Raw genomic sequence first — 17,893 nt, 5'->3', positions numbered from 1 at the left:
CGGTCCATAGCACGTTGGAAGACCAAGACCCCATTCGTGACACCAAAGGGAACCCTTAAAAAGTGGTACAGATGACCATCCGCCTCAAAGGCCGTGTATTTTCGGTCCTCTGGGCGAATGGGGAGCTGGCGGTAAGCAGACTTCAAGTCGATGGTGGAGAACACCCGGTACTGCGCAATCTGATTGACCATGTCAGATATGCGCGGGAGGGGATACACATCCAGCTGCGTGTATCTGTTAATGGTCTGACTATAGTCTATGACCATCCGGGGTTTGTTCCCATTCTTAACCACCACGACTTGCGCTCTCCATGGACTAGCGCTAGGTTGGATGATCCCTTCCTTGAGGAGCCGCTGAACTTCAGATCGAATGAAGATCCGATCCTCAGCGCTGTAACGCCTGCTCTTTGTTGCGATGGGCTTGCAGCCTGGCACGAGATTCTGGAATAGGGGGGGTGTGGTAATCCTGAGCGTCGAGAGACTACATGTGGAGCGCGTTGGGCAATTTAGAGGCTGCGGTGCTCCCACTGAAAGCGGAGGGAGTGGCCCATCGTACTGCAGGGTTACACTCTTCAGGTGGACCATAAAATCTAGTCCTAGGAGTATCGGCGCGCAAAGGTGCGGTAACACAAGGAGCCTGAAGTTCTCGTAAACCGTGCCCTGCACCGTCAGGTTGACCACGCAGCTCCCTAGCACGGTGACAGACCGGGACCTTGACGCCATCGAAATTGTCTGCTTGACAGTCCGAATCTGGAGACTGCACCGCTTCACGGTGTCAGGGTGAATGAAGCTCTCCGTGCTCCCGCTGTCAAACAAACAAATCTGGCGTCCGTTTACCTGTATGTCCATCATGGACTTGTCGAGTCTGTGAGGCTTGGCCTGGTCCAGGATGATTGACGCCACCGTTGGATCGTGGGTGCAACTGCAGGCAGCTGAGATGGTTGATGACGGCCCCTGCTGGTCATTTGCGGTCGGTGCCGACCAAAATGGCTGCCCCCATAGGTCGCACGTGGTCGATGGCGCTAATAACGGCGGCCCCTGCAGGTCGCCCGTGTCTTGCGACTCCGTCGTTAGGAATGGCGACGCTCTGGAATCGCACGTGGTGGAAGACCTCGAAGACGCAGAAGACAAGGAGGCCGGCTCCGGGGAATCTCACGCCGCACTGCTATGTTTGGAGGGTGGTTTGGTCCGGCATATTTTGGAATAATGTCCCTTCTTGCCACAGGCGGAGCACAATGCCGCTTTAGCTGGACATCGCTGCCGAGGGTGTTTCACCCCCCCACAGAAGTAACACCGCGGGCCACCTGGAGCTGCTGCCGTCGTCAGGTCCGAGGCTGGAAACGCAATCGCGCAGTTTTTCGAACCCGCTGAATAAACTGGAGTCTGCGGCTGCACCTGCCACAATGTCCCCACGCGGTCGTCGGGGTACATCTCCAGACTTTTGGAGGCCGTTTCTAGAGCGTCAGCTAATTCTGCGGTTTTAGTGAGGTTGAGGTTACCTTGCTTCAGCAGCCGAAGGCGGATGTACGACGAGCCGATTCCCGCCACGAACGCATCTCGAACTAGGTCGCTCATATACTGGGCTGCCGACACTGGCTTGCAGTTGCAGGCTCTGGCTAGCTGCTGAAGTTCACACAGGTACTGTTCCGTCGTTTCGCCGGGCTGCCGCCGTCGAGTGGCTAGAAGGTGTCGAGCATGGATCTCATTCGGCGGTTTGTTGTATCGCTTTTTGAGAAGCTCGATGGCCCCTTTGTAGTCTTGGGCCTCACGGATCGCTAAGTATACAGCGTCGCTTACCCTCGCGTGGAGCACCCGCAGTCTGTCGGCGTCATTGTGGACCGCTGTGGAGGCGTCGAGGTAATCTTGGAAACACTTCAACCAATGGTCGAAAGTGTTCGATGCTCCCGCCGCACGTGGATCCAGCGTAAGCCGTTCGGGTTTCAGCATTTGCTCCATGGTTTTCTTTTGTCTTTTTGTTTGTCAAAAAAAAAATTTTTTTTTAATTGTTGGCAATAAAATTGATGCGCGATAAATCACACGGGAGACTGGATGTACCCGGGAAATAAAGGCTTTTATTGCCAACAATAACAGAGCTACTATATACAATATACAATCCCAGACTAAAGGGTCACCAGGCAGAGCAGTGACCTTTATACCTCTCCCGGAAGGCGGAGCCAACTGGGGTGTACCATAGGACTATATTACCAGGTAGAACAGCCCAACCCTAACCCCAACAGTAACATATCTACAGACTCATAGTGCTGGCCAAACCATGGCTCAGCACTCCTGGTGGTAACCAACAATGGTTCACCACACATCTTATCTCCTCTCATTGTTCTAAATTCCAGCGTGTATAGGCCTAAACTGCTCAAACTCTTTTCATGAGACAAATCCTTCATTACTGGAATCAATCAATGAACCTTCTTTGTACTGCCTCAAATTCATTTACATCTCTCTCAAGTAAGGGGACCAAAACTGTCTGCGTTATTCCAGATGCGGTCTCACCAATGCCCTATACATTGCAACAGCACTTCCCTATTTTTATACTCCATGAGCAATGAATGTCAAAATTCCATTTGCCTTCCTTATTGCTGCCCCTGCATATTAACTGTCTGCGATTCGTGCACGAGGATATCCGATCCTTCTGCACTGAATCGTTTGGAGCTTTCTCTCCATTTAGATAATAAGTTGCCTGTATATTCCTCAATTCAAACTTACCCAGGTTATATCCCATCTGCAAAATTTTGGCTCAATCACCTAACTTATCCATATCCATTTGTGTATTTCTTAATCCTCATTACAACTTGCTTTCCCACCTATTTTAGTGTTGTCTGCAAATTTGGCTTCCAAGCGATTAATATGTTGGGGCCCGAACCCTGTGGCACACCAGTAGTTACAGTTTGCCAACCAGAAAAATACCCATTTATCCCCACTCTCTGCTTTCTGTTGTTTAACCAATCCTCTGTCCAAGCTAATGTGTTAATCCCAAACCTGCGGCACCTTACCTTTTGTATTAACCTTTTGTGTGGCACCTTATCAAACGAGTTCCTGGAGTCCAGATACACTACGTTTACAGGACCCCGTCATCCACTTTCCTTGTCACATCTTGTGTTTTTAATTTGCTGGAGTTCTGTTACATCAGAACTGGCATTTCTATGGTGTGGGAGTGGCACGGTGGCACAGTGATTAGCACTGTTGCCTAACAGCACCAGGGACCCAGGTTCGATTCCCGGCTTGGGTTACTGTTCTCTGCATGTCTGCGTGGGTTTCCTCCGGATGCTCTGGTTTCTTCCCATGCTACAAAGATGTGCAGGTTAGTGGATTGACCATGCTAAATTGCCCCTTGGTGTCAGGGGGACTAGCTAGAGTAAAAGCATGGGGATATGGGGCTAATGCCTAGGTGGGATTGTAGTCGGTGCAGGCTTGATGGGCTGAATGGCCTCCTTCTGCACTGTAGGATTTTATCATTCTGTGAATGTTACTTCCCTCATGTCAGCTAAAGCTTAGATATTGTCCAGGTGGTGCTGCATTTGGACATAGACTGCTTTAGTGTGTGAGGAGTCACAAATGGTGCTGAACGTTGTGCAATCATCAGTGAGCCTTCCCACCTCTGACCTTACAATCTGAGGTCCCTATCTACTTCAAGACGACCATTACCCCTGTACCAAAGAAAAGCCAGGCCGCGGGTGCCTTAATGACAGCGTGACTATCGGCCAGTGACTCAGATATCCGTCATTACAAAGTGCTTCAAAATGTTACATGGTCGAATCCATTCCAGCCTCCCAGATTGCGTGGATCCACTACAGTTCACCCATCGCCATAACAGGTCCACAGTAGATGCCATCTCTCTGGCCCTCCACTCAACCCTGGAACAACTAGATAACAAAGACACCTATGTCAGACTCCTATTCATCGAATATAGCTCAGCCTTCAACACCATTATTTTGACGAAACTCATCTCCAAACTCTGTGGCCTTGGGCTCGGCTCCTCGCTCTGCGACTGGATCCTAGACTTCCTAACCCACAGACTAGAATCATTAAGGATAGGCAACAACACTTCCTCCACAATCAGCCTCAGCACCGGTGCCCCATAAGGCTGTGTCCTCAGCCCCTTACTATACTCCTTATACACCAATGGCTGTGTGGCCAAATTCCCCTCCAACTCGATTTTCAAGTTTGCTGACGACACCACCATAGTGTTCAGATCTTAAACAATGACGAGACACAGTACAGGAATGAGAAAGAGAATCTGGTGAACTGGTGCAACAGCAATAATCTCTCCCTCAATGTTAACAAAACGAAGGAGGTTGTCATCGACTTCAGGAAGCGCAGCAGAGGATATGCCCCTCTCTACATCAAAGGGGACAAAGTGGAAATGTTCGAGAGTTTCAGGTTTTTGGGTGTGCAGATCGCCAACAACCTGTCCTGGTCCCTCCACGCTGACGCTATAGTTGAGAAAGTCCAATAACAACTCTACATTCTTTGGAGGCGAAGGAAATTTGGCATGTCCACTACAACTCTTTCGACTCGCGTGCCCTATTTGAAATTCTATTTTGCAGGTGCTAGTTGGCCATCTTACTACTTGTACCATATGCACATGTACAGCATCTCAGATTTATCTCTAGTGAGATTAATTTACAATTTTTATGCTTTTTCTGCAAGTCTGTTAATATCTTTTTTTATCACAATCTTCCTCCGTGTAGCCATTACCCAAATTTGGGATCATTGCTAATTTTGATCTTGTATTTTTTAGTTCCTGAATTGAACTAATTTATAATTCAATAGGGTAAATTCCAAGACACTTTTCTCTGATGTAAACCAGAATAAAGGGATATAGGTTGTGAAATTTGACATCTTTAAAATAGGAGCAGGATCTGTGGCATGGGATTGCCCATTGGATTCCCATTGCCTCCTGTGGTAACATGGCCACTTTAAGAGGGTGGTCCTATGAGGGCCACATGATTGGGCCGAACCCTATGGCGAGTCCACAATTTAGATTCCCAATCAACCTAACCTGCACATCTTTAGGCTGTGGTTGGAAACCGGAGCACCCGGAGGAAACCCACGCAGACGCGGAGAAAACCTGCAAACTCCTCAGTCACCCAAGGCCGGAATCAAATTCGGGCCCCTGGCGCTGTGAGGCAGCATGCTAACCTCTATGCCACCGTGCTGCTCCTCTGAAGAAGACCAGAAATTATGGCCAACATCTTTGCACTCACTTGCCACTCACTTTTCCCTAAGTATCCCACGCTGCATCCCATCCAAACCAGGTGTCATAACTTTAAGTACAGACCACCTAAGCCCTTCAAGTGTCTGAACTGCTTCCTCTTTCACCATGCAGCAAGCAGCATTGGCCCATTGTAAAGGCAAATGCAAAATACTCATTTGATACTTCAGCCATGCCTCTTGACTCCATGTGTAAATTCTGTAATCCATTTTATGCAACTTGCTCGTTCTTTTCATATCTTTTTTGCTTCTTTGATTTGCTTTTTCACTGTCCCTCTGAACTTTCTTTATTCAAACTGGTTCTTGTTTGTATTATTCCTCTGACATCTGTCATAAGCACATTTTTTTCTTCATAATTTCTAACTCTTTCATCATCCAGAGAACTCTTTGTTTGCCCTACCTTTCACCTTTGTGAGATTATACCTTGACTGTGCTGAATGAACTCTTTATAGGCATCTAACTATTGTTTTGTTTTGCTTAATAACCTTGATTTCCAATTTATCTGGTCCTAACCCATTCCTACCTGAGAGAGTGGAATATTGCCTAGGTGTGTCCTGTGCACAAAGAGACAAACCCAATGCAACCACTTACACTTCCTCTAAGTAGTTCTCAATGGTACTTTCAAGTAGCACCTACATGGCATAATTGGTGGGTAGGTTATTGCTGAGACCACTTGGCTCCAGACCTCATTGCAGCCTTGACCTAAATGTGGACAGAATAATTGAATTCTTGAGGTGAGTTATGAATGGGGTGACAAGTGTGGCATCAAGGTGCCTGACTAAAATTAAGGTCAATGGAAATCATGGAAGAAAACTCTCCACTGGCTGGAGTAATACCTAGCATGAAGGATGTTGGCTTTCGTTGTCAGATTCCAATCATCTCAGCCCCAGGATGTTGCTGCAGAGTTCCTCACAATGTTCTAGACCAAACATCTTAAAAATTCTTTCGTCAGAAGCATTAATAAATGTATGGGTTTTTGCTATCTTGATAGATTTGTATCAAAATTATTTACATGTATTGTGCTTGTGTATGAATATTTACTTTCTGCTGTCTGTTAAAGATGAAGAAAATACTTTTTTGTGCAGAATTTTTAAAATCTGCACATATTTCTTCAGAATATTGTTTTTCTGTTCCATGTATGTACAAGACAGACTATTCACAAAATGGAAAAATGTTCATAGAATTTTGCTTGTTTATTTTCAATGCCAAAAGTATTCAGGTAAAGTTTATGTTTGATATTTTTACCAGAGAACATGCTTCTAAGTTGTGTTGTTTCCCCACATAGACTGCTCTGCCATACCATGAAAGACCATCTTGTGAGGGTAGCAAATGAGGCAGAGTTTATCCTGAGCAGACAACGGGCAGAGGATATACATAGACATGCTGAGTTTGAGGTAAGCTGCATGTCATTGTTTGCCATCTATTTAAACAAAACTTTACAGTTTGCTTCACAAAGGTGGCGACTGGTCTTTTCAGGATTAACCACTGTACCTGATAGTTTTCTTGTATAATTTTGCAAGCAATTTTATAATTGTATTTTAGAATGCATATTATTATTCTTTCTTGGACAGGTTTGACTAGTGCTTTGTGTTAATGACTTTATAAATAGAGATATGGCGCTGCATTAAAACGAAGTCTCATTCATCCCGTTGATCTGTGATGCCAATTAAGAGATTCTATGTGGAGGAGATTCTAATGATTCAGGCTTGTAGGTAATTAAGTATAGATACTTCAAGGAAATGCTGCCGGTATGTTTTCTGTAGGGTTTTTTTCCGTTATCTTTAATTCTCTACTCTTGACTATCTTTCCTATTCCATTATCCTCCTCCATCTTCTGCGTACATTTTTTCATATTCACAAGCCTTTGACCTGACTTGATTTGATTTATTATTGTCACATGTATTAACATACAGTGAAAAGTATTGTTTCTTGCGTGCCATACAGACAAAGCATACCATTCATAGAGAAGGAACGAGAGAGTGCAGAATGTAGTGTTACAGTCATAGCTATGGTGTAGAGAAAGATCAACTTATTGCAAGGCAAGTCCATTCAAAAGTCTGACAGCAGTAGGGAAGAAGCTGTTCTTGAGTCAGTTGGTACATGACCTCAGACTTTTGTAACTTTTTCCCGACGGAAAAAGGCGGAAGAGAGAATGTCCGGGGTGCGTGGGATTCTTAATTATGCTAGCTGCTTTGCCGAGGCAGCGGGAAGTGTAGATAGACATAGTCAATGGATGGGAGGCTGGTTTGCATGATGGATTGGGCTACATTCACGACCTTTAGTAGTTCCTTGCAGTGTGGGGCAGAGCAGGAGCCATACCAAGCTGTGATACAATCAGAAAGAATGCTTTCTATGGTCTGTCTGTAAAAGTTAAACTGTAAGTTAAACTGTAAATCTGTTAACAGTTACATGTACCTGCATATTACTGGTACTGTTAATGACCTATTCCTGTTGCCACAATATATTATGGATGGAAAAAATGTTTGAGCATTATCAAGATTGCTTTTGTTTGATTTATATTGAGGTAAGTTTGTAAACCATTTATTTAACATGTAGATTATCTGAAATTATGAACCCCATTGCTTCGGTTAGGGCAGTTTAGAAGAGAATCCTGATGCGAAGATGAACGCGAATTGGATTAGTATTTTCAGAAAGGTTTGGAAATACACACGGTACATGGTCTGCTACTGGCGCACAAGCTAATTTGTTTAAATATTGCAATACTGTAGTGTTGTTTTTCTGTTGATTCCTTTTGGCACCAGGATTGCAGTCTCCTGTTTGTGATGTAAGGGTGAGTCCAGTAACCATTGTGAAGTATCACTGTGCGATAGTCTTAATAGTATGATATTGGTGTGAATCTCCTTTCCCTCTTGCTGCAAAACCAGGAAAACAGAAAATAGCAGAAATGCAGGCAGGCCAGACATGATGCAAGAAGATAGGTTAGTGATTCAGACAGAGGGTAATCATCTGAACTGAGAATGAAAGGCAGATGAAACTTTTTATAGACTTGACCAAAATCAAAAGGGAAGCACAAGAGTTGATTATCACAAGTCAGATGTCCAAGCTACTACTTAAAAATTGCAAGGATGTACAGCAGTGTTGTGGCAAACTTGTGGCGGCCAGGTTACCAGACTTGCCACTGTTACAAAAATATGCAATATACATGAAGCACATGTACAATCTTTTGAAAATAGGTTTGAAGTTTTAAATTATCAGCATTCAAAATTGATACGCTGCCAGAACCAGAAGAGTAGCTTCAAAAGTCTTCCAACCACACTTCCATAAAGCAAGTCTACTGTATATTGTTGCATCTGCTTTAAGGGTGGTGGTAGGTGGGGTGATGTCATTACTGTCAAAGTCAGTCATTGAATATGATGGGCTACAGCACCATGCAGCATCCCATTTGCTGAGGAGACAGTTTGAAGCTCAGGCCTTGCATGATCCAGCCAAAATCTTTGCCATCCTAGCAGATAGCTCACTGGGAACTAAATGATTTTATTCATCACCGCTTCTGCTGCCATTTGATACCAATATTTTGGTATCTTAATTCCATATTTATCAAGAAAATCTGTTACGTATTGAGAGGAACTTGAAAAAGACATACCAAGAAGGCCAGAACACAACTTTAATGACATCATCATATATGCTCATCACCTGACCACAATGAAAACTTTAAAGAGGAAACAGCGTAATCAATGTAACTTCAAAAGTAAATAATCAAATCTCTGAATATTCAGGTTTTCATGTAGATATTGCAGTCCTCTCAATAACTGCAGGATTATGCACTTCACTTGGGCCTCTGAGAATGGTGACTGCATATTTCCCAGAAGACTTGCTAAGTCCTATTTCATAATATCCCATTGTCAGGAAAATACTGAATAAGTGCTTTCCCACCGCTACTACTGTGAACTCACCAATAAAAATAAAGTTTGTTTATTAGTCACAAGTAAGGCTTACATTACAATGCAATGAAGTTACTGTGAAATTCCCCTGGTCACCACACTCCGGTGCCTGTTCGTGTAAATGCACCTAACCAGCATGCCTTTCAGACTGTGGGAGAACCTGGAGGAAACCCATGCAGAGACGGGGAGAATGTGCAAACTCCACACACACTAAGAAGTTTAACAACACCAGGTTAAAGTCCAACTGGTTTATTTGGTAGCAAAAGCCACAAGCTTTTGGAGCCTTAAGCTGCTTCTTCAGGTGAGTGGGAATTCTGTTCACAAACAGGGCATATAAAGACACAAACTCAATTTACAGAATAATGTTTGGAATGCAAATACTTACAGCTAATCAAGTCTTAAAGGTACAAACAATGTGAGTGGAGAGAGCAGGTTAAAGAGATGTGTATTGTCTCCAGACAGGACAGCCAGTGAAATTCTGCAAGTCCAGGCAAGCTGTGGGGATTACAGATAGTGTGACATGAACCCAATATTGGTTCCCAACTATTTCTACAAATGAAGTTCAGCAACAGGTTAATATCTTCATTGTCTGATCTGCTGGAAACTTCAGCATTGTGATTAAATGTGGAGTGATTTCTTGGGAGGTCTCACAATATATTCTGAGGGTGTCAGCAATCTGTTAATTGACAGTATTCTTCAGTTTATTTATAAAAAATACATCTGAATTTATATATTAAGAGACTTGGGAAGGGAGAAGAATTAGCCGATCTCCAAGTATTGGTATCTGTGCCCTGACTTTTACCTTGCTTGCACTCTGCTGCCTGTCACTTCTGAATACTGCGACCTGATATTTAATGTACCTTTAGCTCATGGCCAACCTCTTCTGATCTCTCTGCCAATAGTACCCTATTCTTTGCGACTGTTCATTTCAACAGATCTATTAAGATGAAGGCTAAACACTTTTGGATGTTTGTGCACTGCCCCAGAGTGCCAAAATTGCACATTTCAGCGCTGCATGAGCACCCCTGATGCACTGTTTTTTGCTCATGCACCTCAACTATTTTGTGAAAATTCCCAACTACCAGCTAAGCAAAACCAGGTTTAACAGTTAGCACCCACTGCGTCACAGGATTTCCCCAGAAAGTTTGAGAACAGTTGGACCACTGTCATTCTGAAGGGGCCCTGCATTTGCAGCTCATCATGGAACGATCCTGCAGATCTAAATATACTGTTATTTTAAGGCACCCAGTTAAATTAGGAACAGGGAAGGTAACAAATAACTTGCTTGAGTTTTTTGATGAAGTAACATTGAGGATAATGCAGTTGTTAGCGAGTACATGGATTTTCAAAAGACATTTGATAAAGTGCCACTTAAAGACTCGTCAGCAAATATAAATCCTATTTAATAAAAGTAACATTTGCAGCATGAATATGAAGCTGATAGGGAACCAGCAGTAGTTAAAAAATTGATTTTTAGACTCGAGGAAGGTATACAGTAGGGTCTGCAGAGGTTAGGACATTCTCAGGCAGGTTGAATAGCAGACAGCTAGGAGATGAAATGCAATGCAGAGAAGTTTGAGGTGATTTATTTTGGTAGAAAAAATGAAAAAAGACAAAATAAAATAATCTATGCAATTCTAAAGGGGCTGAAGGAATGATAGGCCTGGAGGTTTATGTGAACAAATTGTTGCAGGACAGATTGAGAAAGCAGTTAATAAGGTATGCAAGATCCTGGGCTTTGTTAATAGAGGCATAGAGCTCAAAAGCAAGAAAGTTATGTCAAACCTTTATAAAACACTGGCTTTCCCTCAACTAGAGTATTGTGTCAATTTCTGGCACAACACTTGAGGAAGAATGTGAAGGCATTAAGGAGGGTCCAAAAGAAATTCAGGAGAATGGTTTGGGGAGTTGAGAGATTTCAAATACAAGGATAGTTTGGAGAGATTTGAGCTGTTTTCTTTAAAGGAGAAGGTTGAGAGGAGATTTGATAGAGGTGTTCAAAATCATGAACCTCTGGACAGAATGGATAGGGAAAAACTGTTCCTATTGGTGTAACAGTCAAGAATCAGAGGATGCCGATTTAAGGTGGTTCGCCAAAGAGGCACAAGCAACATGAGGTGAGGCAGATACAATTCGATTTTCAGAAAGGAATTGGATCATTATCTCAAGGGGAAAATAATTGCAGGGCTACAGAAAAAAGTCAGAGTGCAACTGAGTAGTAGTTCTGATTGAGAGCTGGCATGGACACAGGCTGCAAGACATAACAGGCAACAAGATGAAGGCATGTAGAATCGCCGGCATCAATACACCCCTCCCAATGAGCTCAAAGCATTTTATGCCCGTTTTGAGCAAGAGGTCAGCGAGAGCACGCCTTCTGCCCCGGAAGTCTCGGCCAAACCAGTATCCGAGGTCACCATCGCAGACGTCAGATCAGCCTCCTCAAAAGTCAACCCATGGAAAGTGACTGCCCCAGATGGGGTACCTCTGACATCCATTGTTATGAGATGCATCGAAAAGTCAGTCATGGCACGAATCAATTCCAGCCTGCCAGGATCCACTACAGTTCGCCTATTGCCTCAACAGGTCCACAGCAGACGCCATCTCGCTGGCCTGCACTCAACCCCGGAACACCTGGATAACAAAAATACTTATGTCAGACTCCTATTTATTGACTACAGCTCAGGCATCAACACCATTATTCCTACAAAATTCATCTCCAAACTCTGTGGTCTAGGGCTTGGCTCCTCCCTCTGCGACTGGATCCTAGACTTCCTAATCTACAGTAAGGAAATGCAACAACACTTCCTCCACGATCATCCTCAACACTGATACCCCACAAGGCTGTGTCCTCAGCCCCTTACTACAATCCTAATACACCTATGACCGAGTGGTCAAATTCCCCTCCAACTTAATTTTCAAGTTTGCTGATGACACCATAATAGTGGGTCAGATCTCAAACAATGATGAGGCAGCATACAGGAAAGAGATAAAGAATCTGGTGTGACGACAATAATCTCTCCCTCAATGTCAACAAAATGAAGGAGATTGTCATCAATTTCAGGAAGCATAGTGGAGGGCATGCCCCTGTCTACATCAATGGGGACGAAGTCGAAATGGTCGAGAGCTTCAAGTTTTTAGGTGTCCAGATCACCAACAACCTGTCCTGGCCCCCCCCATGCCGATGCTATGGTTAAGAAAGCCCACGAACGCCTCTACTTTCTCAGAAGACTAAGAAAATTTGGCATGTTTGCTACGACTCTCACCGATTTTTGCAGATGCACCGCAGAAAGCATTCTTTCTGGTTGTATCACAGCTTGGTATGGCTCCTGTTCTGTCCAAGACCGCAAGAAACTGCAAAGGGTCGTGAATGAAGCCCAGTTCATCATGCAAACCAGCCTCTCATCCATCGACTCTGTCTACACTTTCCGCTGCCCCGGAAAAACTGACAGCATAATCAAGGACCCCATGCACTCCAGACATACTCTCTTCTGATCGTCTCCAAAGGGCCTGTTTCTGTGCTGTATGACTCTATCTGCAGTCATCAAATTCTAGCCTTGTGACATCCCTGATTTTAATTGCTTTACCATTAGTGATCATGTTTTCAACTGTATGGGCCCTTAACTCTGAAATTCCATTCCTCCATCTACGCCTCTCTGCTTCTCTACCTCACATTGCTCCTTAAATATATTCCTTAAAATCTACCTGTTGACCAAGCTTTTGGTTATCTAATTAATCTTATCTTGTGTGGCTTAGTGTTGCATTGAGCTTTATAAGCTCTGGTGAAATGCCTTGGAGCATTTTATTATCTTAAAAGATGCTATATGAATACAAGTTGTTGTGGGATAGAAAAGTCAAGGTCAAGGTTTCTTTACTGCAATGGTGGCCAACACCAAAATTGCAAACAGTAAGAAATGCTTAGCTGATGCCAAGTTTGAGTTTTAAATGCCCCTGGCTGTATGAGGAAGGCAATGCTGAAGAACAGTCGTGAAGCCCTTGGAAAGAATGAGTTTGAATAAGAGATCTTGTCATAAACCTTAATTTGAGTAGGGTGAGAGTCACAGATATAAGATATAGGAAGAACAAACTTGTAAGAACAAGAGCAAAATTCCTAAGACTGGTGGAATCGTAATGGAGGTGAACTGCAGGGAGAATGGGAGTCCAGAAAGGCTGATTGGAAGTTAGAAGAAAGTTTTTGACTCAAGTAGAGAAATGTTCAGCATTTTCTGAGAATCTGTTCAGGAATGTGGAGCAAGATCTTCCTAAGACCCTGAATTCAAACTTTCAGGATTGTAGAGAATCTGATAATTGGTAACCATATGCCATAACTTCAGAACTAAAAGCTTTAACGGTTGTTGGAAGGATGATGTTTTCACAATAGTGGCAGTCATAAGTATTGAAGAGTGAAGGCAGTCCTGTTATCTTGTCACAGAAACATACTACAACTCCATTATAAGATCTAACTACCTCTTGAATAACTTGCGATGTTTTGCTTTAGCTACCTTACCTAGAAGCCCTTTGTAGGCATTCATCCCTTGTGTGGTAAAGTGTATCCTGACATTAGTCCTGAACTTTGATTTTACTAATTCATACTTGTGTATCCTTGTCTTGTGATAGTGGTTTAATTTTAAATATTGTCCAAGATTAACCTTTTCCATTCCACTTAATCTGTTGCATGTTTCAAGATGTCCTCCCATTTTCCTCTTCCTAAAATTGGAGAATTTAAGTCATTTTCTTAGAATTCATTTCTCTCACAATAGAGATCACATACGCTGGTTCCAAAGCTTGAATTTTTTCTTTGTGTTTCAAAGATTGGCTCTGAACATTGTAATTAGAGGGTGGTCTGACCAAAATAATGTAAAGGTGTAACATGATGCCTTCAAATTCATTCTGTATGAATTTGGCAATGTAGTTCAACATCTGGCTGGAAATTTCCGGCCATTCACCCGGGCGGGATTTTCTGGTCCCACCGCCGACAGATCCCCGGCGGGAGTTTCCCAGTGGTGAGGGATGCATTCAATGTGAAACCCTGTTGACAATGGCAGGACCAGAAGATCCCGCTGCTGGGCAATGGTGGGCCACCTCCTCCACGGCAAAACACATGGCAGGTTATGTGGAAGATTCTGCCCACTTTTGTTTATTGATTGCTGTGCTGGATGTGTTGAGTCTATCACTTGCAGATCTCTTGACCTTTATCTAATGCTGTTCATTAAGTAAATAACCTAGTAAGTATCTTTTTCATCTTCCTTTTTCCCCAATGAATAAGACTTGGCACCGAGCCCTTTATTTATTTTTATTAAATATTTTTGTTCAAGATTTTTCTCTAATTAATAATGCAACAAACCATCAAGGATTGGCACACTACAGCATAATCAATTTTCAACATACATACAGAAAGTGACAAGAGAGCACCAATACAGCTAGTTTGGATTATTTCTTACAAATGGTGCCTCCAAAGATGCAAACAATGAAAAATGTTTCCGAGATTGGGGGAAAACAGAATAACAAGATAAAGTCATGAATACACGGCATAAAGGCGCATGCCCTCAGTTACAGGATACTAGAGATAGAGCCGCGTAACTTATGGAAAACCTGAGAGGAGTAAGTCAGACAATGCGGATCCCAACTTCTCACAGGATTCAAAGCAAAAAGCTTGCTTCGACTCCGCAGACGACAGAATTTTTTTTCTCACTGGGGAAACCTTAGCACCAAGAAGAACAGCCAAGTCATTTTATTAAGGATAAGTTAAACAGAGTATCTCGGAAGAACTTTCAACACAGCTGCCCACAAGACGACGGGCCATATTTGATGTGCCTCCTTTCAGTTTGAGGCACTCAATTTCCCACAGCCCACCAGAAGAGTTTCTTGAAACAAAGCCGTTCCAACCTTCTCCCGTTTAAGAAGAGACACACTCCTTCCTCATTTGATAGGATATGAGCTATTCAGCGTAAACAGTGTGTTCTCAAGCAAAACAATGGAGACCCTCTGCCAATCATAAGCAAAGGATATTTTCCCCATATTGCCAATGCCAAGATAACTTCTCAAGCTGTTCAAGGATACATCAGGATTTAATTTTGACACAGGGCCAAAGGCAATGGCTGGACCCCCAAATCAACCCCGTTTCCTCAGCACATCAAGGATATAAGAGTCAAATTTGTGTCTTAGTCTTAAAGTAATACAGACGGTGTGGTATTCTAGGCTAAGTCTTCCCTGCTTCATCAAAGGGGCATACCAAGGAATGCATTCCATTTAACAATTGTATTCCCCGCCCATTCCAGGATTTTCATAGTAGCTACTGCCATTGCATATTCAGCCAAGGAGAAGATAGGATATTGGCATAGGTATAGAAAAGGCTGGAAGTCAAAGATTCTCGCGCCATACTTCGTCCATCTCCAGCTACACCAAGGGTGCCATTGGACGGCATGGTACCACAGTGGTTAGCACTGCTGCCTCACAGCGCCAAGGACCCCTGTTCGATTCCCAGCTTGGGTCACGGTCTGTGCGTAGTCTGCACGTTCTCCCCGTGCCTGCGTGGGATTCCTCCAGGTGCTCCGGTTTCCTCCCACATTCTGAAAGGTGTGCTGGTTAGGTGTATTGGCCATGCTGAATTCTCTCTGTACCTGAACAGGTGCCAGTGTGGCGACTAGGAGATTCTCACAGTAACTTCATTGCAGTGTTAATGTAAGCCTACTTGTGGCACGAATAAATAAACTTTAAACTTTAACTTAAAATTTAAATTTATGTAAAACAATGCATTTTCCCAGGGTATGTGCTCTGTCTGTATCTTTACAGGAATCCATCAGAGATTCCTCTACCTCAAACTAACAACAGTACCAAAAAACACTATGCAACAGCAATAGTTCTAAGGGGGTTTTCCTCATTAGTTGTGAGGACTCATTGGGCCATACCGCAACCTCTACCCTAAACCAGCCACTCACCTCCTTGCAGAAGCTCTACTCATATTAGCCGTGACAAAAGTAAACGATCCACACAGTACATACCACCATTATAAATGCAAGGATTGTAAGAAGGTAAATATTGCACAGCCCTAGTGCCATACACCCTACCCAGCGTGCTCCCTAATACTCACACTCTTTAAGGATATTATACCACTAGGATTGAATTTTGACAAGACCAGAAGCAATGCAGCTAGTTGCTCATACCACTTTGCACCCCTGGCACAGCTAGGATATAGTAGAATCAAATCTGTGTCTTAAGTTTGGAGTAATTAAAGAAACATGCTGAGGGATGCATTCCATTATAAACAAATGGATATTCCTGGTTTTCAAAGGTTAACAGGCAAAATTTGCCTCAGTGCTCATATACTAGATCACCCTGTTAACCTGGTAATAACATCACAAACTCAAAAAAGGAGTGTAACGACAAGGGGTAAAGTCCAAGATTAGCAATGAACTGCAGATTATAATTCTAAATTATTGTCGTCCACCGAATTTAGAGAGGCCGAAGCCTTAGTAGGATTGTTGAGCAGCCTTCACATGTCACCCTGAGGATAGCAGTATAAAACGGAAAACTGTATTCAGATAGTTTTCAGATGCTTTTCAGCCTCATCAAAACATATGCGACCAAAGCTATGAAAATGCATGATTACCGGCCTAGGGTCAGGCCTTAAACAGGATATGACGTGCCCCATCAAGATTAATATATCTTTCGTGTTGAGATTAAGAAAATATGGTTGCCAGTTCTTCAAAACATTTAGCTGGGAGCTCGCCTTCAGCTCCTTCTGGAAAGTCGGTCACATGAACACTCCTCCTCCAGCTCCAGATCAATCAGGATATCTGGTGTACTATTCAGCTGGTTTTTCAAGGATTGCAAGTGGGCCACAATTCAGGAAGCTGCATTCTTGACAATAAGGATTTTTTTCCTTTGCTTCATCGAGCTTCTTACTGGTACTCTGCAGTTCAGCAATATGAGGACTGAAATTCTATGCTAAAAGCCAAGTTCGTCGTCAACAACCTTAAACATATTGGCAGTTATCATCTGCAGCGCCTTTTATGTCGCTGGGTCGAGAGTCCGCTGACTGACCAAATCACCATATTGAGGGCTGCGCTTCCTCCAATTACTTCTTTCAATCGAGAATTTTCATGACTTTACTTGACATTTCTTCCCAGAACTTAACCAGAGATGTTCCAGGTACATAATACGGAGTTTTCTGTCTAGGATTAGGTAGTTATAGGCTATGCACCAGGATAAATGAAAGGTGTAAAAGATGAGTAGTGCCAGAGCTCATGGAAGCACAGCCATTCCCATGCTCGCATCATGTAACCCCCGCCCTTTGTTTTTAGTTGCCATCCACTTGCAAATACTATCTAGGCCCTTCTGCTGGTCCTTGACTGTACCTTCATAATTTACTGCAATCACCAATAGTTCCATTAGTTTACCAATTGTGGTTTGCAATTGTCCAGGTTTGTTTCTCACCTGTCTTGGAAAATATGCAAGGAAGTTGCATTTTCAGTGAAATCTGCAATGTAATAGTCGTCATCATGAGGGAATTTAGGAATTCAGAGCACCTATAGTACTAATGCCAGTCGCCTAGGCGTGATGCTCATTTGTCAGCCTGGAAACCACCTGGTCATTTTTTAATCATGCTTGTAGTACATACATACTTACTTTGTAATTCCTGCATCTAGAGACACATGAGACAGTCAAAGCACTCCATCGTCTCTTGTCCTTGGCCAGTGTTCACGTGTTGCTCCAGTGTCTGTTGGCCAGTTGGCGATCTCTACTGACAGTATGATGCCAATTCACCTTG

General features: G+C 43.3%; 1 protein-coding gene across 1 annotated transcript in view; it reads left to right on the top strand.

Annotated features, from left to right (window-relative positions):
* Positions 1–17,893, top strand: part of lrba (LPS-responsive vesicle trafficking, beach and anchor containing) — a 901,160-nt gene that overhangs the window by 364,220 nt on the left and 519,047 nt on the right. The window contains exon 35 of the mRNA XM_078212471.1: positions 6,511–6,619. Coding sequence (XP_078068597.1) covers positions 6,511–6,619 — 109 coding nt within the window. The remainder of the gene's footprint in view (positions 1–6,510; positions 6,620–17,893) is intronic.

This window comes from Mustelus asterias, chromosome 1 (assembly GCF_964213995.1).
Source record: "Mustelus asterias chromosome 1, sMusAst1.hap1.1, whole genome shotgun sequence".
In the NCBI taxonomy this organism is placed as follows: domain Eukaryota; kingdom Metazoa; phylum Chordata; class Chondrichthyes; order Carcharhiniformes; family Triakidae; genus Mustelus; species Mustelus asterias.
The sequence above is the reverse complement of the archived record's forward strand: the minus strand, read 5'-3'. Positions and strand labels throughout refer to the sequence as shown.